The sequence below is a fragment of the Corvus hawaiiensis genome, chromosome Z (assembly GCF_020740725.1).
Source record: "Corvus hawaiiensis isolate bCorHaw1 chromosome Z, bCorHaw1.pri.cur, whole genome shotgun sequence".
Lineage (NCBI taxonomy): Eukaryota > Metazoa > Chordata > Aves > Passeriformes > Corvidae > Corvus > Corvus hawaiiensis.
Window position 1 is genome coordinate 12,531,218 of NC_063255.1, and position 24,307 is coordinate 12,555,524.

Consider the following 24,307-nt stretch of genomic DNA (forward strand, 5'->3'; position numbering starts at 1 on the left):
ATTGCAAACACATACCATGTGCAAAATTTCAGCTTAGCATGGTTTCTGACTGAATCACCACAAACTAAAACATCAGGAGTCATTTGTAAACGATGTATGTTTTACATTTTCCTTCAGAGCAGTGATAGACGAGAAGCAGGGATCACTGAAGGACCTCGGGGAGATACCTTCACTGGAATAAGACAAGGTTTAGGCTGGACATTGGGGAGAATTTCTTCACAGGAAGAGTGATTAGACACTGAAATGGGCTGCCCAGGGAGGTGGTGGAGTCACCGTCCCTGGAGGTGTTTAATGAGACTTGACACGGCACTGAGTGCCATGGTCTGGTTGACCATGGCGGTGTTGGGTCAGAGGCTGGAATCAATCCCAGCGGCCTTTTCCAACCTAATTGATTCTGTGGCTGGACATGCCCCAGCCATGGCACTCACAGCCCAGAGAGCCAAACATGTCCTGGGCTGCATCCAGAGCCCCGTGGGCAGCAGGGGAGGGAGGGGATTCTGCCCCTCTGCTCTGCCCTGGTGAGACCCACCTGGAGCACTGCATCCAGCTCTGGGGTCCCTGCACAGGAAGGACAGGGACCTGTTGGAGCCAGTCCAGAGGAGACATTTAAGCTGATCAGAAGGCTGCAGCACATCTCTATGAGGACAGGCTGAGAGAGTTGGATTTGCTCAGACAGGAAAAGAGGAAGCTCTGGGGAGAACAAAAGTAACTTCAAGTACTAAAAAGGGGCTTGTAAAAAAAGATGGAAAGTGATTTTTATACGAGCAGATAGTGATAGGAAAAGGGGGAACAGTTTTAACTAAAGGAGGAGAGATTTAGGATCAATATGAAAATAAATCCTTTACTGTGTTGGTGTGAGGCTCTGGTACAGGTTGCTCAGAGAAGTTCTGGATGTCACCTCCCTGGAAATGTTCAAGATCTGGTTGGATAAGGATCTGAGCAACCTGGTCTAGTGGGTGGCATCTCTGACCTTGGTGAGAGGAGGCACGAGATTGGAATTAGGTGACCGCTGAAGTCTCTTCCAACCCCAAAGGTTCTGTGATGCTGTAACTAATATTTAAGTCCTCCCATTCTAGCCAGAAAGAAAGGAGATAAAAAAAAAAAAAGAAGCATAGAAACCCATATAATTTACCTTCAGGTAATATTGTCTTTAAATTGGCAATATAGCAAAAATACTCTAAGAGTGCTTCCATATATTCTCTCCACTTTTGCTACTGACCCTCAATCAGCATACCATAAAACAGTCAACTCAGGGAACATTATGTAATTATCACTCCGGGGTTTTTTTTCTGGAATATTTTTTACCATCTAATGATTTCCTGTTCCTCAGACATAATGAAAAAATAAATGCGATTGCATTACGGAAGTTGTATTTTCACTTCCTAAGTTCTCTGAGTTCAGTCCGCTGTTTGTGTTGAAATGAGTAAAAAAATTTATCCCTGCATCCATCAGATAATTTCCAGGACATTCATTTTGTTCAAAAAAACTCTCTTACTAAGAGCATATCTTCCAACTTTAAAAAGTGGGAGATGAAACAATAAACTGTTTTATGCTCCATGTTGCACCATTTAGTAGGAGTATAATAGTAATATTTATCTGTTGATAGGCAGACTAAGGTATTTTTGAACTCCAGTAAAAACAAAAGAAAAATGTTTCCTGAACGGGTCTTTTTTTCCACCTGAAAACAAATTATGTTATATGAAAGTTTGTTCTGTAGTAAAAAGTATATGTAGGGATTTTTTTTAAACTATGTCTCTAACATACACTGTTGTTTGTTCATTACAACAAATTTTAATACATTGAATGATATGCACAGTCACATCAACATTTTTGATTTCTCTTTCATAAACTCTTTTTCAATTAAAATATCCAGGAAAAAGGCTTCACATACACGTTTAAATTTAACTTTTTAAATTATGGATTCCACATCTGCAAAACAGATTTTGCAAAACTGATTTTGTAAAGTTCTTATATTTGCCAAGAGCAATTCAAAGCAACTTAGAAAAGGAGGAGAATGTTCTTTTGGAAAGGTAATGTGGATATTTTCGTGACCACTGAGAAGTTAAATGACATATAATAAACAACTAATTTAATTACTGGGGTTCAAGGGGAGGTTTTGGCAGGTTTTTTCCCCAAAAATGTTTTTTTCTCTCGTCCTTATGATGTTATTACTAATTTAAAATTTCTAATAAAATTAATTATTGGCAAAATGCTGCTGCATTACACAAACTATTATCATTATGTAGCTGCATTTCCCAGACTGCAAGGACAGAAAAGTTCTCTGTCATGAGTCAGCTAGACACTGCCCTAATACAATCTGTTGAAATTCAAGAAGTGAACCAATTCAAACTTCAAAAGCCTGACCTGCCAAATTCCACTAAGCTTTTTTGTCTGTCCCACCTCCTCTGTTTCTACTGGACTAGTAAACTCTATTGCACAATGCTGAATGTTATTGGCATTTAATATGTTAAGTCTACTTTGAATAATTAAGGCTACTCTTTATCACTTGAAATACAAAAGAAGCAAAGAGTACATTATTGTTAAAAGTACAGATCAGGCTTAATGCTGAATCTAGTAATCACATTATAGTGCTCACCTTTGCAATGTATTATAGTGCCTTCCTGTGTAATACAAGGTTGCAAAGCTGTAACATACTTCAAAATCATCACGCAAATACTGTGGAAATGGAATTGATCATCCCAGTACAAGACACCAAGACATCAGCGATACAAGACACTTTTTCGAAGTGTTAGATTAAGACTCTTTATAAACAAAAAAGCAACTAATCTTACAGTAAGGGTTTTTTTAAATCTCTTTTATCACATAAAACAACCATATATACATGGGAATGAAATTAAGGTACTTATTAATACGACGAAAAATTGCCTAAAGCAGAATATGTAAAGAGATTAGTTAAGAAATAGCTGCAAAGTTCTGTTAAGATGCACTTCATGCATATGGTGCAGCATTATGTCAGCAAGAAAACTTTCATTATTATGTTCTTTTTGCCCTCTTTCAGCAGAAGTAAGTTACTTCTTTTCGTTGAGCACACAGGACCCAATGAAGGTTGAGTCACCTGCCAGACAATGAAAAAAAATTGTACACAAAAACAGATGGAGAAATCCAGAGAAACTTTCCATACTTGCTTGGCAGAAAAACTTCTAAATAAGCTACCTACTTCCAGCATCTGAACAGAATTAAAATAATTTGAACTAGAATACAAGAAAAGTCACATCTAACATATGTAAAATCGTAACTACAGAAGGAACTGCCAAAAATATGGACAGAACTTAGGAATTTATAACAATTCTACTTTTCTGTTACTTAAATAAACCCTAGATGTAAAAAACAAAGAGAAACATTTAATAGAGTAAAAAAAAAAGGTATGTGGTATACAGCAAATGAGCTAAGCAACTATGAAACCGTATCTTTCCATATTTTCAAATTAAACTGGTAGCCTTTTTTTGACAGGAGAAATTACCATCATTTGTATGTACAAAGTACAAAAGTATGAAGTACATAATTTGTATGCAAAAGTGCAGCTGAATCTTAATTACTGGGGGGGAGCAGATTAAAACTTAATAACAATGAATGGGAACTGCTCCCATTCTCCAGTGTGAATGAACTAAAAAGCAACCAACTCAAAATTAAAGTGACACATAAGCATTTGAGAGAGCATGGAGAGGAGGTGTTCTGAATTACTAAGCAAAAATCCTGCTGCTGGCCAATATATGCAACATTTGAGGAAAACTAACTTAGAAGAGAAGACAGAGAAGAACTGGAAGAATATCGGTTTGGCTAAGAAACCAGAACTAATGCAGGTAAAGGAGAAGAACAGAGACAGAAAGAGACAGATTGAGTAAGATAAAAGCAAGGAACAGAATGTAAGTTATCACGTCATGCCAGATTTGGCACGACTGCCCTCAAGTCAGCTGTGCAGCATGTTCATGGGATGAAAACAGCAGCAGCAAATCCTAGTGAGTTATGACATACAATCACCTCTGACTGAGGAGCTGGCCAAAAGATGCATTCAGACACAAAGGGTTACCCACCAATACATCTGTATGACCCTTCAGATATTTTACTCTAAAGACACAGTAGAACACCTATCAACAGAACCTTTTACTTACGGCATAAAGAGTCTGTTTTTAATGAAATCAAAACTCACAAGCTTTCTGGACTGAGTAATTTTTGCTTTTTCCCAGATTAAATCACTGGGTCAAGCTAGCAATACAAAAAGGCACTCTTCAAGAAGGTAAGAAACTTAAGAGCAGGAACAAATTTCCTAGAAACAAGCAAGCAAATAACATAAGTCTTATACATTTTTTAATCATCAGATCCTGTACATAAAATATTTGCATATGTATTGCATATCTATTTCAGCTGTTCCCTTCTATATAGCTCTCCAAAGTGATAGAAAATACATCCTTTGGAATTTTGTACAGATTTTTTTTTTTAAGTACTTCTTTCAAAACCTGAAGATTCCCTCAAAGTATCTACAGATCAGTTCATCAAAATGACCAACTCCAAAATTCAGTCATCCTCAAAGGTTATAGCAGACATATTTTGCATATCATATTGGCAGAGAAGGAATGACAAAACACTACATAGTAAAAATCAAATTCTACATTTTAAATGTTTACATTTATCAATTATCAACAACAGCTGTTAAGTCAAAGCACAAAAAAGAGCACAAGCACACAAACTGAAATATTTCAGAATGGGTCATAAAAGAAATTCCAATATTCTGCTCTATACTGTCTTCCCACCTTCACTGTGAATTTTCCACTGAATTCCCACTGAATTCACAAAGCAAAATTCAGAAAAATACTTTGCTGCACCCAGTCTTCAACTTCAAAGATTCTGAATGCTTTAATTCAAAACAGTAAGTTTCATCTGGGACCTAAAAGTTTCACAAGACTTTTATTTTTTTCTTTCTAAAAACTCTAAGATAACAACTTGCTCTGAATGTAATTGCTACCTTGGAAGACAATATAATGTATTAATATACAAAACATATGCAGAAAGGTCAAGATCAAAAGAAAAGTAAATGACAGAAATTTTTCAATAAAAAAACCAAAAGAACAACAATACTACATGTCTATTCCATTAACAGGTTACTAGTAAGTTCCAATGCAGTTACTAATGCTCAGCAGAATTTTCCTCATATCAAAACAAATACTCTGAACACAAATAAAAAGTTTTGTGGGAGAAACTTTACAACCTCAGAATATAAAAAGAGCTATTATGGGAAAAAAACACACAAGTAGAAAAATAGGCTGAGAAGGAATACAGAAGTGAAAAGTAGACCAATTGTGTAAACCTAAAAAAAATAACTAAGGTAACCAGTGGACAGAAAGCAGCAGTTGAGGACACACAGGCATGCAATACCAGTAAGAATCCTCACTTCTAAGGAAGGAGGATTAACATTCAACATACATGATACATTCAGTACCGCTTAGATTACAGAAAAATAGAAGAAATCTAAAAACATTGATTACATTTTGAAGACAGGGTAATTGTTGGGGGATGAGGTGGGTGGGAGTGGGACAAACATCCCCCCTCTGTCTCACCAAATCAATCCAACAGCTTCAAGAACCAATATACAAGAATAAAATACATAAAAGGGAATTTATGTTATTGAGAGGACATATTACTGAGAAGGAGACTGCACTTAAATACATTCAAATTCTGTAGAAGACAAATTGGAGTTAAATCACTGAGGCATTAAAAAACAAACAATGAAAACCCCAAAAAGACCACCAAACAAAAAAAAACACACAATGTAAAAACCAACACACAAACATGCTCCAGAGGACTGTTTAAATTCCCAAAAGAGTGATACAGAAAAAGGTCTCTTCAGCCTAAGAAAATGGTCTCCAAATTAAAGGCATATATGGTACTGAAAACAAATGCTGCAGGGCTGATAGATTAATAAAAAATAATTCACTTAGATGTTCAAGTCTATGTTGTTGTGATGGGTTCTTCCTTGAATAATTTTTTCTCAAGTCTAACCCATGAATTCAGTCTGTTTGCCTCCCTTCCAAAGGCCAATGTACAGGCAAAAGCTGAACACGTCATCGTGCCTGACTTCCTATAAGCCTTTCTTCCTTAGTATTTCCTTAAATATTAAACTGTTTTCCTTTTATATTTCCCTGAACCACTGACTATATTTGATTGCAGTAGTGATAAATATTTGGGCAGCTAAACTGCACCAAGAAAAAAAAGTCTTGCTGGTTTTGAATTACTTTCTCGCTGGGACTGACAGCTAATTTGCTTTGTTTCTTGTTGATGATGTTGTCACACTAAATTCTGACTGAAGAAGAAGGTTGTTTATCTTTACATCAACCATTAAGACAACAATCATGTATGTCTGCACCAAAGTGCATGATATTTTCAGTTCAAATCAGCAAGGTACCTAAAAGCAAGTCTTCAGAAGACTGTGCACAGAATAGGTTAGAGAACTATCCCCTTAAGATATTTTCTTCAAATGAGTAACAGATCTGGTGATTTTAATGAAGTATATTGAGCACTGTAGGGAGTCAATATGCTTTTGAATTAATAATAATTCAAAGTCTATGTTAATGCTGTGCTATTTAAAAAACCTGAGCACCGGTATTTTCCTGAGACTGTGTAGCACTTTACACACAAGAAGTCCTTCATTTACTATTCCAGCAACATCTAACTTCAATATTATTATTTCTATACAGAACATTAGATAAATCACAGGTATTATGTGATTCTGTTCTGAAAGTTGTGACAGTAAAAGTAGATACAATTTTGTGTCATTTTCCAAATGGGGCAAGCAGGCAATGAACTGAGATCTCATCTCCCACTTAGAAAAGATAAAGTGGGATGTAATCAATCTCCCTAGGGGGTATATCTGATTAAGATCAAAGGGGAAGACTTCTGGCAAAGAACATCTTAACAGTTCAAGTTACTGTCACCTGCAAGAATTGAAATTACTCAAGATCAGTCTTGCATGATACTGCAACAGGAGGGGGGTTAATCACTAGGAAAACAGGATGCTTTCTAAAGACCTGATTAGTCATGGCTATAAAATAGCTTAGGCTCACTTGGTTCTCAAGTTTTTTTCACCCAGTTAAATAACCTAAATTGGAACTAACACTCAGCTGAACTCTTCATTACACCATTGAAAAATCAACTGAAATTAAAACAGTCAAGCAAACAAAATCTCTCTGAAGCAACACCTCAGCTGACCCTACATGCATGACAATTAGTTTTAACTGGTTTTGCTGTCATCTTAGATCTCACTCACTTTTCTGCAGGTCCATTAGCAATGAGCTCCAATCTAATGAAGGTAAGTACCTGAAGGGAGCAAATTGTAAGTCTTAACTGTATTTTGATTTCTGAAGTTACAGAATCTGTTCTAAAAACGCAGTTTGACTCAGCTGCATAGATTAACTATGCACTTAGGGCTACAGAAAATTCTAAAAGTGGGTTTTACTTTGTATTTATGTATGGAGTACCAATCTTCATACGTCGTAATGTAATCACATAAAAACTTATCACCTACTTATAAAGACCAAGACAAACTGCTCACATAAGGTAAATGCAAATTTAGGTACTTATATTTTCTGAAATATCCATCATAGTCTAAGACACTTCTCTCATCCTCACAGGAATTCAGAAAGGAAAACAGCATCTCTTCAAGAAAAGAAATTACTGTTCTTAGCCTCAGAACTCTAGAGAGTCATGATACAGTCCCACATCTGTCTGGATAACCACAGAGAATATCCTTTTTTCATATACTCATCATCATGGTCTGCTCATATCATAATACTGCCACTACTGAAGAAGCCCCTGTATTCTTTTCTTACTTCTGTGTAAAGATAAAAGTCTAAAGCAATAGATTAGTAGACAAAATAGTATTAAATTTTATGATTCTTGTGGATAAACACTAAGGGACTTATGCTCCCTTATTAATTATATTCTCCACATGGGGGAAAATGGTGGGAATTTTGCTGACTTTAAAATGCGTAGATTTAAAAATACTAAAGGCAGGACATAAACAACTAATTGCCTTTTAACAATCTGCTTATCCTTTCAAATAAAAAAAACCCACCAGCTAAGTGACTTGTTTCATAGCTTAATTTGCTAAAATAATCAAATAATCAATAATAAAATAAAATATCAAGTAACTCTAGAGTTTGAACATGTTACTTGTAGTGCTCTAGTCTTCTGTTTACTTGAAGCCCTGAAATTTCTGACTGTTCAGAAATTCACCTTTTATTTCACTGCACAACCTGCTGCTACCTGAGCAACCTGATCTGAGTTGGCTTTGCACTAAGTAGGGAATCGGAACAGATGACCTCCCTATGTCTCCTTCAACCCAAATTATTCTGTGACTCCAGACAACTCGAAAGGGTATTCTACCATGCATTTAGAGCATATGAATATTCCTGGCAGAAACCCACACTTCTTATATCTAAAATTCTATGAACCAAGAAAAATCTGCTCAAAAACTAGTAAGAACAGAACTAAGTCCAAAATCACAACAAAGACATACAAATGCCACCAACACATCCAACTTTAAGAGCTACTGGGAGACAGATACTGGGAAAACTGCAGAAGCTCCAGCTCCAACTTATGTCCATTGTCCTAAATGCTGTAAAGACATGTCTTATGTCACCACTTCCTACTGAATGAATGAGCAGTTTAAAGTACCCACTGACATACCACAGCAATCAAATTTTAACTTGTAACCGAAAGAATTCCTACACAGCTCAATCAAGTAGCAGGAGAATTCTCAAATTTTTTTGTTTTTCCCAAGCCAGAATTCATGGATGCTTCCTCAATAATTCGGCTATTCTTAAGTGAGTACCAATGCCCAGCTCCACCTTTTCTTTTTACCTGGGGCATCAGCAAAATTCTTAATTCTTATTTTCTCAGAATCACAGACCAGAATCACAGAGTATCTCGGGTTGGAAGGGACCCACCAGGATCATTGTTCCTTGCAGATCTATATAAAACTAAACCACCTGATTAAGAGCCTCATTCAGATGCTTCCTGGACACTGCCAGGCTTGATGCTGGGACCAACTCCCTGGCAAATCTCTTCCAGGGACCAACTACCTTCTCAGTGAAGAACCTTTTCCTAATGTCCAGGCTGAACTGCCACTGATGATGCTTCATTCAATTTCCTCAAGTCCTGCCACTGGTGACCAGAGAGACAAGATCAGCTCCTCCCCTCTGCTGCCCCCCAAGAGAAAGGTGAACACTCCGCTTCCCCAGGCTGAACAAGCTCAGCAATTTCAGCAGCTCCTCTTAAGTCTTGCCCTCAAGACCTTTCTCCATTTTGGCCCCACTTCTCCTAATACACTCTTAACAATTCAATGTCATGTCCTTATCCTGTGGCACCCAAAACTGTCTCCAAGACTCAAGGCAAGACCCCACCAGTGTAGAGCAGTAATTTAGCATACTTTGGTCCCATATTTTCTCTACATTGTAGGAAGTTTCCCTTTTGATTTAAATTTTTAAATCTTAAGATGATTTACCTGAAGGTGTGTGTATCCTTTAAAAATGAAGTTATGCAGTAAAAATGTCAGTTGAAAAAGCCCTCAAATGTAAGCTCTTACCATTGACTGCATATCTTATTGTAGCAGCTAACATTTCAATAAAGAAAAACTTCAGAAAAAATATTAATGTAAACGCACATAGTTTATAAAGACAAAAATAGCTTTACTAACCCTTTTGTAAACATACAGCTTTCAGCAAGGACCAGTACAGTCATTATTCAAACTCTTCTTAACCAGGCCTGCTCATTTGCTGTACTCTCTTAATCAGCTCTGTACTGCGTATGTACCTAAAAATAGATAAGCTAGTCTAGGAGAAGCCATCCTCATGGATCTGTAATGGACTTCACACCTTTACGCGTCAAGACAAAAAGCAAACTACTCTGCCAGTGCAGTGCAAATTACTACACACATGTGAGATAACCACACTTTTTGATGAATGCAGTCTTGTATTACAAACGAGTTTCCAGAGACAATTTTTCCAAATACTTAAAATTATGACTTATCAGAAGATTTTAACAAGAGTGACAGAACTTTAACCCTACAAAACCAGAATGATCCCACTTGCTGCAAAATACCATGGTTCTGCACCAAAGGATGAGAATTCTACTGTTCCAGAGACAGGAGAAAGAAAAAACTCATCAGAACTTAACATAACTGATATACATAATTCCTAAGCCTCACTGTTGCAAAGAACTGAATTGCTATGGCTGACATAAAAAATAAAACATCAGCATTGTGAGGATAAATAAAGTGGATATAAAAATCTCCGTAAGTAATTTGATCTTCATAAATGCCAATTCTGCTTTATTTTTACCTCATGCAACTCTTGAGAACAAGTTTTTAGATAATCTGCGTGGCATTTCAATACAAGTATTTAAACATTATATAAACATTATATAAAATTCTGGTTAAACCAGGTTTGTGTGGAAGCAAAAAATACTATATTTACATAGGCAAACACTGAGATGAAGACTTAAAACCTCTAACTGACAGAATACTTAAAAATCACTTTAATAAAATCACTTTATTTTGGGACCAGGTACCAGACTATTAGTTCCTTACTCTTGGCGTTCACCTGTGTGCATGCACACAAACATCAGGCTTCCCTGAAGCCATAACATTTTGTTACTTCATGCACCTCTAACTTTCCCCTGGTCTGAATTTTATGAATGTTGCACTCGTCACATACATTTGATATTTAGATCTAAGTAGTACTATCTGCAACAGTCTGAGAGTGCCTTATTTAAGTTAATTTCCAATTCACAAATAGTCGATTACAAGAAATAAAGCTTGTTAGGCTCACATACCTTAAAGTCTTATACCTGAAAGTCTTTACGGAACTAAAAGTACATGGAGTACGTTTAAGTTATATTCCATATAACAATATACATTTCCCAAAAAAGTGGGTGAATCTTCCACATCTCTAACACTTTTGGAAACTTTGCAGTATTTGCTACTTTTCCAACACCTTACACTCTTGAAACTGGTAGACTTCACGAATACTTCAGCTTTCACTTGAAAGTACCATGAACTTGCAATACTAGGCAAGTTCCAACTAGAGGCTCAGAAACAAGAAAGCAAATAACCAACTTATTAAATATTTTATTTTATTTTTTTGTATTTTGAACAAATGGATGTTATCATATATCTACTTGAAGATCTACTTAGGATTGTCTAAGAAGTGACCATCTGTTTGTTTCATTGCTAAATCATTCATCTGAATGTAACCTGATGAAGAGGCTCCTTAAACCAAGCCACTGTCTTTCTAACAAAGCAGATGAGGAATGTTCACAATATTCATTCCATCAATCCTGTCATAATGGTGCTAACCTTCAGAAGAAGGTTAAAAAAAAAAAAGAGCTTGCATGTGGAACAGTTAATTTAAAACTACATTGACTTTTCCCCAAAATATCCAATCTGTGAAACTGAACTGTAATGCTACAATTTTTCATGTCCAGTGCTCATGCGTTTATTAATGCCATCCAGAGCCTCTAAACATGGGTATTTGGTTCAAACCCAAGCCATTCTAGAGTCACTGTGAGACATGTTACTCAATTGCCAATCTTCATGTAAATAAATGTGAGCTATGTACAATATAAGAGACATCCTTCATTTACTTGAAAAAGTTTTCAGAGCAGACAAGCCATGGCCATGGACTCTGGTCCTCTGAGGTAGTCTCACTGCGTGAAAGAACTGGAAACATATATTCCATTTAAATGGTAATTTTGATTTAGTGGTCTAAGAAGACATCGACATAATGGACTCTTACAAAGGCACAACACTCACTCAGTGTTCTTGAAAGACTAACAAAAAAATTCCAAAGGAAAAGCAGTTCATGCTGCAAGTAAACAGATGCTGGAATGATACATCAACTAATAGGTAAGTAAATTTCAAAATTATTCAGAAAAAATCCAGAATTATTACAGTTTGGATGAAATAAAATAATTTTTTTTTAAAGACACCAGGACAAGAGATCTAAAGCTAAATTTTATCTCAAAACAGATCTGCTTTAAGTTAAATTATTTGCTAGGTTTTGTAATAAACATACTGATAAAATAATTAATTTTTAAAGTCTAAGTGTGTGCCACCAAAAAAGAGAAGACACCTTTTTCTCATCTAAAACTTCAGTACCTGTTAATCTGCTATCCTTTTAATTCACTGTGAATCACACAACAGAAGAAAGCTACAAATGAACGTAAGTAAATTATTTATTTTGAAGGGAGGAATGTATATGGTCTAGTAAGTTTATGATGACAAAAGAAGATCTGCATCTTATCTCACCAAAAGTTCAACCTCAGGAGACTGAAATGTTTGCCAGCATGTTCTAAATCATACAGACACCAGTGAATGTGGATCTTAATTGTGTAGAGATTAGCTGACCAGAAGTTTCCACTACTATTAATGAGCTAAACTAACGAATATCGATCAGATGTTTTCTGTCCTAGCAAACTGAAAATTCACAAATCCCATGTCTGGAAACATTTCAAGGAGAAGAAACATTTCCAAAACCAAACTAATCCCTCTCAAGAGAAATGCATTTAATATAAAGCTTTATTAGCAAACATTTGAATTACTATATTAGCTTTAAAAATTAACATTATTGCCACAAAGCAACTGCAAAATTACCTACGGGGCAATGATTCAGAGACAGAAAGGGGGGGGGGGAAATGAGCTAAAAAGTCAATGAGGAATTGGTTGATAAAAGTGTGAAAGCAGACTGATTTTGAAATAAAAACACACAACTAAAAAAGGAATGAAGTCTTGCAATTAATGTGGTATTGTAAGAACTATTCGATCCATACCCTACCTGCAGCTCCACACAGACAGTTCTGCCATCCTCATAAGGACTATGTGTGGACTTCTTCCTATCCTCAAAAACTGAGTAACTTTAACAGACACTCACAGCTCAATACCAAGCCTTTATCTATAAAAAGCTAAGTCACATGTACAGTTTGATCACAGTTTTAATCACTAAGAATCACCTGCCTATTCCAATCTCAGATTTATTAAACAGTGCTTTTTGTGTTCACTGGCTTGTCTTGATGATTGAAATAGAAATTTCATCCACAATTTCTGTGTGAAAGGTACAATCGGTAAAGAATTTACTGCATTTCTTCCTTAATAATCAGTTATACAGTCATATAATATATCTGTTTACAAAGAAATACTTTCTTTCTCTTATACAAACTTTGCTAACTTTCAATCACTGGCTCGAGTTATGTCTTTAACAATTTAAAGAACTTTCAGATGTTGGACATTTTATCTCTGTTTCAGTATTTTTTTGCCATTGCCAACTCTCTTAATATCCTATTCAGTAAGCTGAAATGTATTCAGCCTCTTGAATATTCTTGAATTAGCTGAAGTTCCAGGATACATCTCTGACATTTTTCCTTTTCAATGTCTTTTACTATCCTTTTTAGACTGCTGTCATTGGAACTAGACACAGAACTCGATAGGTATTGCTGAAACAAAATATTAACATCATATCCTTTACCAGTGCCCTCAAAGTTAATTCTCTGTGCATGCATGCATTTTTAAAAGATGTCTATCTGCTTTTCCACAGCTTCATACTAGGAGCTTATATACAATTAACCCTACATAACTTTCAGGAAAATATTCTTCTGTGTATGATTTCCCATGCTGTTGTTTGCACCCAGTTCACTAACCAATCTGCTCTCAGAATCAGTGGCTAATACTTAGTGTTCTTATTTTACTAGAAATACATTCACACTTTCTCTGATAAAATCTGCTTTAATTAAAATAATTTATGGAAATATAGAAGTTTTGAGGCAATAGTTCAGTCTTATGAAATTGCATTAGGAACATGTTGTTTTGATTACTTCAGATTATCAGTTTTAAGATCTCTTCCTATTAGCTAGCCCAGCTGATAGATGACAAATATCTCACATGTATTTACAAGATTAATCCTTTAAAAGTCACAAACAAAACTTATTGGAATTAACAGAAAAAATTTCAACAGATTTTGGAATGCAATTTACTGCTTTTAAGTTACTAATGGATACTATACAAAAATTTATAAAAGGTTTTATTAAATAAACAAGAGAAGCTTCTTTCACAAAAACCCATACGTGATTTCCGTGATACTCTCACTTGCGAAATGAGATTTATCTGCCTTAAACAGAAGATTCTGTACTGAAAACTTTTCCAAGCTTCATCACCTTCCAGTGAAACCATGCACCTTTGAAACCACTACCAGCTGAGAAATGCAACTTCAGGTTGTTCCAATTCGTTCCATGAAAAATGAAAACCACCCGACATACATCTCTAAACAAGCAACTTAGCAGTGGGATTTTAACTAAAACATGTATTTATATAACATGAGGACCCTGAGAAGAGGAACAATTTAAAATTTCATTATTCAGACAATAAAATTACCTGCAAGTCTAAACACTAAAAATCACAAAGCAAATATTTTCACAGAGTTTTGATCTATAGGATATTAACTATCATTAGTCATTACTGTGTAGCTTTAATACTGAATCAGATTTGAACATTAATCATGGCAATTTAATTTTATTTTCTTAGACAGAATGCATATTTTATCTTTGTAAGCAAATGTGCCAAAATAAATCGTTGTCTACCCTACTCCACTTTCTCATTATAAAAAAAACCCGTTTTAGTTTAGTTTGCTAAGTCTATTGTACTTCTCATTAATACTAGAATTCTGGTAATTTGAATAAGATGCATATCTCATGAGAAAATAGTCCTTTAAACTGAGTTATAGGTTAAAATTACCAGTGAATACTTGTGAAGAAAGGATTTCATCTTCATACAATAAAAGACATAATACATTTTTCATGGGAGAAGACAGGAGAGGAATTGCCAGTGAAAGATACTTGAGGAACAAAGTTACCACAATGGAAGTATTTGCTCAACAACCTGTGTATGACCCCAAACCATGGATAAGTTTCTTACCAAATTTCCAAATGGTAAATTTCTGTCTTCTTCCCTATCTGATATCAAGTTGAGCTCATTGAAATACTAAAACTTCCAGTTTCCCATAATTTCTATTCTGCCAGAAGTTACCCCACAGATCTGCTAACAGAACTGCTCAAAAGTATTGTCTTTTCTCAGTCAAGATGAGCCAGGACCAGAGAAGATGTAATAGAAAAGCTTTTCCAGTCTGACAGAAAGGGGTTAGGAAACAAGTTTCAGGGAATGCTTATCCATATATAACCCAACTAGAGCACAATACAGCTGACAAGTGAAATACTATGTCTTCTGGGATAAAAGAAGCAAATACACACAGCAAAACTTCTGCCTTTCCATCCTAAGCTAAGAACATTGCGAAGGTCTAGCAAACGCCTTTGAAAAGACTGTCCTTTCTTGCTCCACTCACTGCACAGTTCTAAAATGAGCAAACTCTTTAGAAAGTACTGAAGTACTGTGAATACTTAAATTCTTGCCAGATAAACCAACTAATTTTTTTAATGTGTGCTTTCATCTGACGCACAAAAATACTCTGAAGTTTCTTGCTGTAGTAAAAAACTTTACCTTGGTATAATTAAAAATAAACCACTCAACAGAACTGTATTCCTCTATGTTCTAAATTAATTCTGAAAATTTGCCTAAACTGTAATTTGTACTGGGAATAAAAGTATCTCATAAAAATCTTGAAGAAACATTTTCAAATTTCAGTATTTAATTTTCATATGGAACATGCCACAGTGACTGTATATGTGTATACACACCTGTATGTGTATGTGCTTGAAATAACTTGGCAAGAGTTATTTCTTTTCCTAGGATGGAATTCCGAGTTATACTATTCCTCTGGCAAATTCAACTGTTTCAACACAATGTTACTTGCATTCCCTACCCTATAAAGTAGTATGATGCAACTAGATGTGATTCAGGGTGATCTTTTTGGTGAGTAAGTACTTTGGACCCCAAAGCAAGTCCTATGCTCTGTAGTGTGCAGCTTGTTTTAAGAAGTAAATCTAGAAATTGCACAAAAGAACAAGCCTAAGACTGCAATTCAAGATTTTTAAATGATCCCCCGTATGGTAAAACATCAGTAATTACTTTTAAGTACGCTTTTTCCAACTAGCCTTCAAATCTGTGAAGACAGATGCAGTGTTGAAGCTTAGGTTGTAACAAAAGTTTATACATACATCTTGGTAGTAGCCTTGGCGTTGCTATCTTACTATTCTCAGCAGTTTTCAAAGCTGCAGATGGATCTGCAAGTTAAGAGCAGTTTTCAGACTCATTCCCTAACTGCTCTGTCTAGGCTCTGTCTCATTTCAGTGGGCAAGCTGAGCAGCTTCTGTTTCTCTCATACAGGAGTCAAAAAGAACTGTGTCATTTTCTTTTGAGTTTTTCCTGAGTTCAACATTGTGTCCTTGAACAGTCATACAAAATGCACTGAGACTCCCTGCTGGTAACCCATATATCTGCAGTCTGAAGTAATAAATTTACAAATAGCCTAACACCTGCACATTAGAATATATTATCATCAAAACCTACTTCCAGGATTTTTGTAAAATGTATAGCATATTTGAATGCCATGGATAAGTCACAAGAAACAGATCACCTCTCAAAATACATCACTTACAATAGCAATTCTAAGAGCCTTCATTTGAATTACTTTTTAGTTCAGACTATTACTACAGCCCTAGTCACCTGGAATCAAAACAAAACTGTCACATACATAAAAAGACTATCCCTAAGTGAGTATTTAGAGTTATAGCAGGTTAACATAAAAAGTTTAAAATATTTGAAAAGCATTTACTTAAAACACATGTAAAATGTGTTACTTTCATTTGACGCCACACAGCCACTTGCAGATTTTGCTTTTTAACTTCTTTATGCATCATGAAAACTCCGGTTTCAACATGCCACCCAGAAAATGCAATTTTCTTTCTTTATTTTTAAGCTGTATGCAGGTGGCAACCATTCAACTAAAGACACAGACAGTGCAAATGCTACAGGAATCAGATAAAATATAGTCCACAACTTGCAAATAGTCATTCATTCAGTTTATGAAAGACTGTTTTCTCTAGAGGAGGTGCGATCTAGAACCACACAATATAGAAATAAGGCTTAACACTGCACTAACATCCCTCATGTGCTCTCCTCTGTCCTCTTCTCCTTCAGCCTCAGACCCTGCCATTCAGTGTGCCCCAAGGAGCATGACACACATGCTTCTACCATTACTTTCAGCACCTTCCAAACTCCTGGATGATTAACTAAAAACTCTTAATTCTTTTCTTATAAGCATTTTCAAAAATAGGTCTTTCAAAAATACCTCTCCACATAGAAATACTCATCATGTGAGCAGAGAAGTTTAAGAGACAATTATCACTGTGCTTTACTGCTCTGTGTGATGTCCAACACAGATTAAAACCAGCAAAAAAAGGGAAGACTTTCAGCTTTCCTTCATACCTATATTAAGTGCATTCCTGGTATCATCTTCCCACATCCACACAGGATGACCCTCTGAAGGGTCCCATTTTGGTGTTTAGTGTCAGATGTATATACTTCTTTACACATGCCAGTTGTGGCAGTTCCCTTTCACAATCTGAGGCTTAAATCTCAACTTGCAGATATACAGATAGCATTACATTCCCTCTTAAAAGAGTTTCAGAGTGGTTGCCGTACTTAAGGTAATTTATTCTTACATCAATATCTAGTAAAAATTCTAGAACAAAACTAACATGAATCTACTGCAAAATTTCCAGAGCTTCTCTTCATTGCATACAAGATGCACTGTTGGGATAAAAAAAAAGAGTAGATGTTTGATAGCACTTTTCCTCTCATATGCAATACTCTAAAGCTTTTAATTTCTCCTCTTATGGGTATAGATGGTCTTGATAAACAGTGAGAGTTTAATATGTCAATGTCTATTATAATTGTAAAGCACATTCGTGTATAATGTCAGGAATGTCAAAACTGGGTACGGGCAGGTCTCCTGCCTTGTAAAAATATTGTTTTAGGACTGGGAGACTTTCTCATTTTTTTGTTTAAAACTGTAAACATTCATACCCAAAATCTCTATGTACCAGAGCCACATAAAGCTAGACTGGGCTTTGTCTCACCACTTTGCTTGAGAGAGAAGACCTTACAGTTAACTTATTCACATGAACACTACACAACTCCAGATATAAAACCAATGCATAAGTATTGTATCTTGAGAATCCACACACTACATTTTCAACAGTAATGCAGCATGAAATTACATCCTAATTATTTCTGTCACTGAATAACACAAAGATATAAGGCACATCTGGATACATCTGATCAAAGGTTCATTTAGCCCTGTATTCAGTCTTCATTCCAGCAATAATGATGCTGACAAAGTCTGGTCATGACAGTTCATTCCCTTCATTTCGCCTTACTATCCACAGCTGTCATATAGAAGACATTATAATGCCTATTGCATTTTCTATCTGTTTATGAGTCCTTCTAAACATGAATTTTTCTCATTCCTTTTTAAACTTGCCTCCATGTCCTCCTGTGACAACACATTTCAGAATAAATCTGAACAGCACTCTTTTTTTTTTTTCTTTTATTAGTTCTAAACTTAACTATATCCACTTTCAAGAAATACCTCTTAGGTTTGGAAGAAGTTTTCGAAAACAACAGTTCCACATTCAGCTCACCTACCATCTTAAACATTTCACAAACTTTGATCACATACTCCTCCTACTTGGATCTCTCTTCCCTAAAATAAAGATTGCCAGTCTTTGGTCTGAGAAGACCACAGTCTCCAAAGCTCAAGTTTTCTTAAAATTATATTGTTTTCTTTGCATGCAACATAAACCAAGTTTTTACATGGACTCTTCAACAGTTTCATATTTCTGCCAGCATTTCATTAAGTGCAAAGCTCTTGTCTTGAACAAAAAAGCCAGCTTTACGAATCAATGAATACAGTTCTTCAACACCTAAGGGTCATGTATAAATACAGGAATAAATGTAAAAAAATTAGACAGATAGATACAGTTGTAACATTTAATGGCATCCATAACTCATTCTATGCAAAATGTCAGATAAACAGTATCAAGTGAAAAAATTCTGGTTTCTAGAATGCTTGGTACAAATTGCATTTTCTTAAAATTCAGGAAACCTGTTTCCTTTAAGCATAAACGAATAAAAGTTTTCAATTATATCTTGCTGACACAGACCATTTCTTTCTTTACATTTAAACTCTCTGCCTTGACACCTAAGTACTCCAATGTTACTCTCCTAAGCAAAATACTCTCTGAGAATACCATATTAAAGCAATCTTACAGAAGTTATTTTTCCTGATTCAAAAATCACCACCAAAGAGAAGTCAGAAATTCACTAATTATAATACTGGTTATAATAGTTGGTATAATTCCAACAACTGCAGTCAGTTAGAATCATTAAGGTTGGAAAAGATGCTGAAGATCACCAAGTTCAACCCTTAACCTAAAACTGCCAGATCCCCCACAAAACCAAATCCCTAATCACTTCCAGGAATGGAAATTTCACCCCTTTCCCTGGGCAGCCTGTTTCAATGCCTGACCACTCAGTCAGGGAAGCACTTTTCCTAATTTCCAATCTAAATCTACCTTGGTGCAACTTGAGGCCTATTTCCTCTTGCCCTGTCTCTTGTTACCTGGGAGAGGAGATGGACTGACACCTGGCCACACCCTCCTTTCAGGGAGTGTTAAGGTCCCCCCTGTGACTCCTCTTCTCCAGACTTAACCCCAGTTCTCTCAGCTGCTCCTCATCAAACTTGTGCTCCAAATTCACTAATGGAACATGTATTTTCAAAGGTGTGCTCACTAACTCAACTCACCTTTACAAAACAAGGCTAATGAAAAGGACATTACAACTTTTATTTATCTCTTTCATTTAACTGAGTTTTTGAAGTTCACCAGACATTGCCATAATCAGATGACCTTCCCTACTCAGACACCTGCTTTTTCAGTTCGGCAGGCTCAGTGTGGGTCAGCAGTGCCCGGGCAGCCCTGAGGGCAAACCCCCTCCCAGAGCACCGAGCACGGCACAGCCGGCACAGAGAGGGGATGGTCCTGCTGGGCTCAGCCCTGGGGCAGCCTCAGCGTGGGCCCTGCTGGGCTCTGCAGGTGGAGAAGGATGGGAAGGTCCTTCAGCACATCCTGAGGAGGGAAACAAAGCTGGAACCTCCTGTGAGGAGCAGCTGAGGACTTTGGGCTTGTCCAGTTTGGCAAAAAGGAGGCTGAGGGGTGACCTCACTGCTCTCTGCAGCTTCATGAGGAGGGGAAGGGCACAGGGAGGTGCTGAGTTCTCCTTCCTGGCATCCAGGGACAGGACACGTGGGAATGGTTCAGAGCTGTGCCAGGGCAAGTTCAGAACACTAGGAGGCATTTCTTTAGTGAGAAGGTGGTCCCAGACTGACACAGGCTTCCTGGAGATATGCTTGATTGCTCAATGCCCTTAACAACAGGCTTTAACTTCTGGACAGCCCTGAACTGGTCAGACAGTTGGATGAGCACTGCAGGTCCTTTCCAACTGGAACTATTCTTCGCAATTCTTGTTCACAGCTCCAGTCTTAAGATGAATTACTGATTAAACTTTGGAGACTTTTTAGTTTCTGTTATTATTAAATTTCACAGATGAAATACTGTCTTCAAGCCCTGTGGGGCAAATTAAGCAATCAAAATTGTTTCTTTTCACAGGACATGTCCAAATCCTGAAAAGACATGCCACTAGCAGGAAGCAAAATGCAATGGGCTTAAAATACTTTTCTTGTAATTTCAGCCACACAGTGTCTGTGAAAATGCAATTATGCAGCCATTTATAGTAGTGTTTATCTGGTTTTCTCTTACCTGTCCAGACCATTTTCATTCACAGCATCAGGGATGTACTGAATACATTTTTGGTATACTAGTTAGGGACTTGCTTAGACAGGAGAAAATCAGACAATCTTCATAATTTATAATATCTTAATTTGTTTTTCATGACCTACAAACTATTCAACCTAATAAAGAAACCATACTAATGTCTAACTGCCTTCAAAATATCAACAAACTGTTTAAAGTATTGATTCTAGCATTTAATAATAATTCCTACTATGAAAGTAGTACCTTCGTGCCTACAATCTGGAACAATATACAGTTTGCTTAACTGTATTTTTACAACTTAATTTCTCCATAAAGCACAATGTAGTATTTAGGTTTTTCTCTTCTGACACAGTTTTATCAGAAACTGTGAATTTTCCTATTAAAATAATATTTTCATGTACTCATGTGTTAAACCAGTCAGTCAGTCCCTTTTGGGGGGAAAAAAAACCCAAACAATGTTGTTTAAAGTAATTGATAATTGAAGTATTCTTTTTACAGTGGACCACTCTACAGATACATTAGTGGGGAAATTCAATCCTTACTGTCACTCTGGAGTAAAAGAGATTGCATATTGGAAACATCAGTAAAAAGTCAATCATGAACCTGCTACTGACAGCTGCAGTAACTCAATTAATGCAGATGCCATGTGACATTTTGCCATTTGATTCTAACCACAAAGATCAAGACTGAAGCCACAAAATAATTTCTGACAGTCTCTTTGACACTTGTAAAACAACATCCATCAATACTCAGTTACACCTAAAGTGAAACTTGCAACTTCCAATTGAAATCCTCAATCTTCCTAGCGAATACAGTTACATTGAGTCTCTCCACAGGAATTACTCTACTCCCAAAGAATACCGGGTAAAGTTAAATTTTATCCAAGAATTTTTGTAAAAACGATTAACCAAAACTTTCATGAAATATCATTTAAAATAATTTTAAGTTACAGAACTAAAATAATACAAACAAAATACCTTTACTATCTAGAGGCAAAACAAATATAATATTTGCTTCCAGATCTCACTGTCCTAAAGAATGGTATTTAAAGTAAATCAAGGCACACTAAAACACAAAAGCTAAACAAGTCTCTAGAAAAACACTGTCAAAGAGTGACCTCAGTACTCACCCATCATTAGAACATGTCAAAAATTCTTCCTTTATCTTTGGATGCCAACAGCCTGAATTGAGCATTGCTGTGTGACCCTAAAGAAATAAACACAGAGGTCTTACAAGGCCTTGTAAGCTGTCTTACAAAGTTTTACAACTTTTACTCCAAATCCTTGAAATGGAATCACATGAAAGCTGAGGGACGAATCAGACCCTTCGGACTCTTCTGACTGACATTGCGGCGATCTGCCTACTCACTGCTTTTCCGCTGCCACGTTCCCCCTCCCGCTCTCTCCTGCCCTTAGCCCTGGCCACTCCCTCGGGCTCCCCCTATTGGTTCCTGTACCCCAACCCCACACAGGGACCGCCCCTGAGCCCCTGAGAAAAGGCCCCTGCGCCTGCATCATGAGGTCTCTCTGCCTATGAGGGTTGCCGGGACAAGATGCGATTAAAGTCATCTCAAACCCTCATGGGCGACCCTTCTCTGCCTCCTTTGCCATCACTGGGTGTAGCGCTGCTGGCTGCTGGAGCAAGAACCGCAGGGCCGTCCGAAATGGGCTATGGGATGCGACCATGGTTGCACTGCCCTAAGCATCCCCACTGAGCTCTCAGGAAAGCTGCAGCCTGCTAAGCTAAATCTAGCAACTACAACATGATATCACAATGATTTAACAGATTGTATGTACTCTATCCATTTCATTCTTGCTTGTTTTATAAAAACCCTGACATTCTTCTACATTTTTTTTTTCTTTCAGAAAATAGCATAGAATCACACTTCTTTTTTCTCTTGGGAGAGCTGTAAAGCAGAGAAAGGATGAAACAATAGGCATCAATACAGCGTGTCACAAACTTTTTCAAGGTACAGAAAAATAATGGGAATAACACTAACAACCAGGGTGACACAATACACATACCCAATGTCAATCTACACTAGCCAAAGATTCTGTTGGAGAAAACTGAGGAAACAGAATTTGAAAGCCAAGACAGTGAACCTCAAGTGAAATTTCCATAAAATATTAAAGTTGCAAATTGACTAGTCAGTTTTCTTTCTTTAAGACAGGAAAAATAGAACGTAAGTGTGTTATGCAAGGTAAACAATTGCCATTATGGTGACTATGAATATAACTACATTACTGGACTAGATATTGTCCAGTTGGCTTTACTTCTTTGAAGTACAGGCACATGCTCATTGACTATGTTCAAAGAGAAATTTGGAATCTGCTCTGCAATGCTTGAATGACTTCAGTTTGTTTTAAGCACAAATAAGGAGAGAAATACTGAAAAGTTAATGAGGCAATATAACAAATATTTTAGCATTTTGACTGTTGGACCACAATATACTGGAATTCTAGACATTTACAAGATAAAGAAAATCTAAATTATTTTTAAGCAAACAAGAACTAAAGCAGATGTTGTTTGATAGTTTTATGTATGTATCACTAGCCAAAAGAAATAGTCATCTGACAAGAACAGCTTTAAGCAAAACAGCATTTAGCCTAGTTATTTGGCAATATCCTTTACAAGCAATAAGTAAATCAACTTTATCATCAGTTTGAGCTTTAGATTTTATCATTACTTTTTAGGCTTAAGCTATTCAAAAAAACTGACTTGGATGTAAATCATCTAGGTAAACAGAACCATTGTATCAAAATTTGTGGAAATACAAGGGCAAAGTCGTCAAAACACAACCAACTGTGGTTGAAGTACTTCAAAACTATGAATGAACCCTTCTGTATTTGCATTTTTAACTACCATTAATAATATACACATTGTTGCTTATTAGTCTCACACTCACAGCTTGCAAGTAGACAACCAACCACCTCCAGCCCCTGCCTTGAAACCTCCAGCCCCTGACTTTACCTTTGTGTTTGTCATATCCACAATGTACTGGTCTCCCTTTATGCATTCCATTACTGGGAAGCCATCTCTGTCAAGGACTTTTGCCTGAGAGTTACCAGAGACAACGAGAATGACATCTCCTGTGCTGCTATACTGTAAAGATTTGATTTGGTGACTATAAAGAAAAGAAAGAAAGAAGAAGAAAAAAAAAAAAAACAGGAGAAATAAAACATTTCAATTAACGGTCCTATAAACCTACACTAAAACAAAAGTGTCAATGGTGCATATCAATGTCAATGGTCATATTGCAGAAATAAACCCATGTACACTCCTGTATCAAAGAAATGAGAGGCAGAAGATATTTTACTAATGGAATAAAGTTTTTTATTCCACTGTGTGTGTGCATATGCATGTGTCCTGTTTCTTTCAACCACATGCAGCTCATCAAACACATAAAACGTCATTTCTGGCAAACATATTTCTTTAAGAATGCTATTATAACTCCAGTGGA

At 36.4% G+C, this 24,307-nt stretch overlaps 1 protein-coding gene across 2 annotated transcripts in view; it reads right to left on the bottom strand.

Annotated features, from left to right (window-relative positions):
• WDR70 (WD repeat domain 70) overlaps positions 1-24,307 on the bottom strand; it is a 128,129-nt gene that overhangs the window by 58,284 nt on the left and 45,538 nt on the right. For both annotated transcript variants that reach the window (XM_048291712.1, XM_048291713.1), the window contains 2 exons: positions 23,818-23,971; positions 21,977-22,053 (listed from right to left, as the gene is read on the bottom strand). In XM_048291712.1, coding sequence (XP_048147669.1) covers positions 21,977-22,053; positions 23,818-23,971 — 231 coding nt within the window. The remainder of the gene's footprint in view (positions 1-21,976; positions 22,054-23,817; positions 23,972-24,307) is intronic.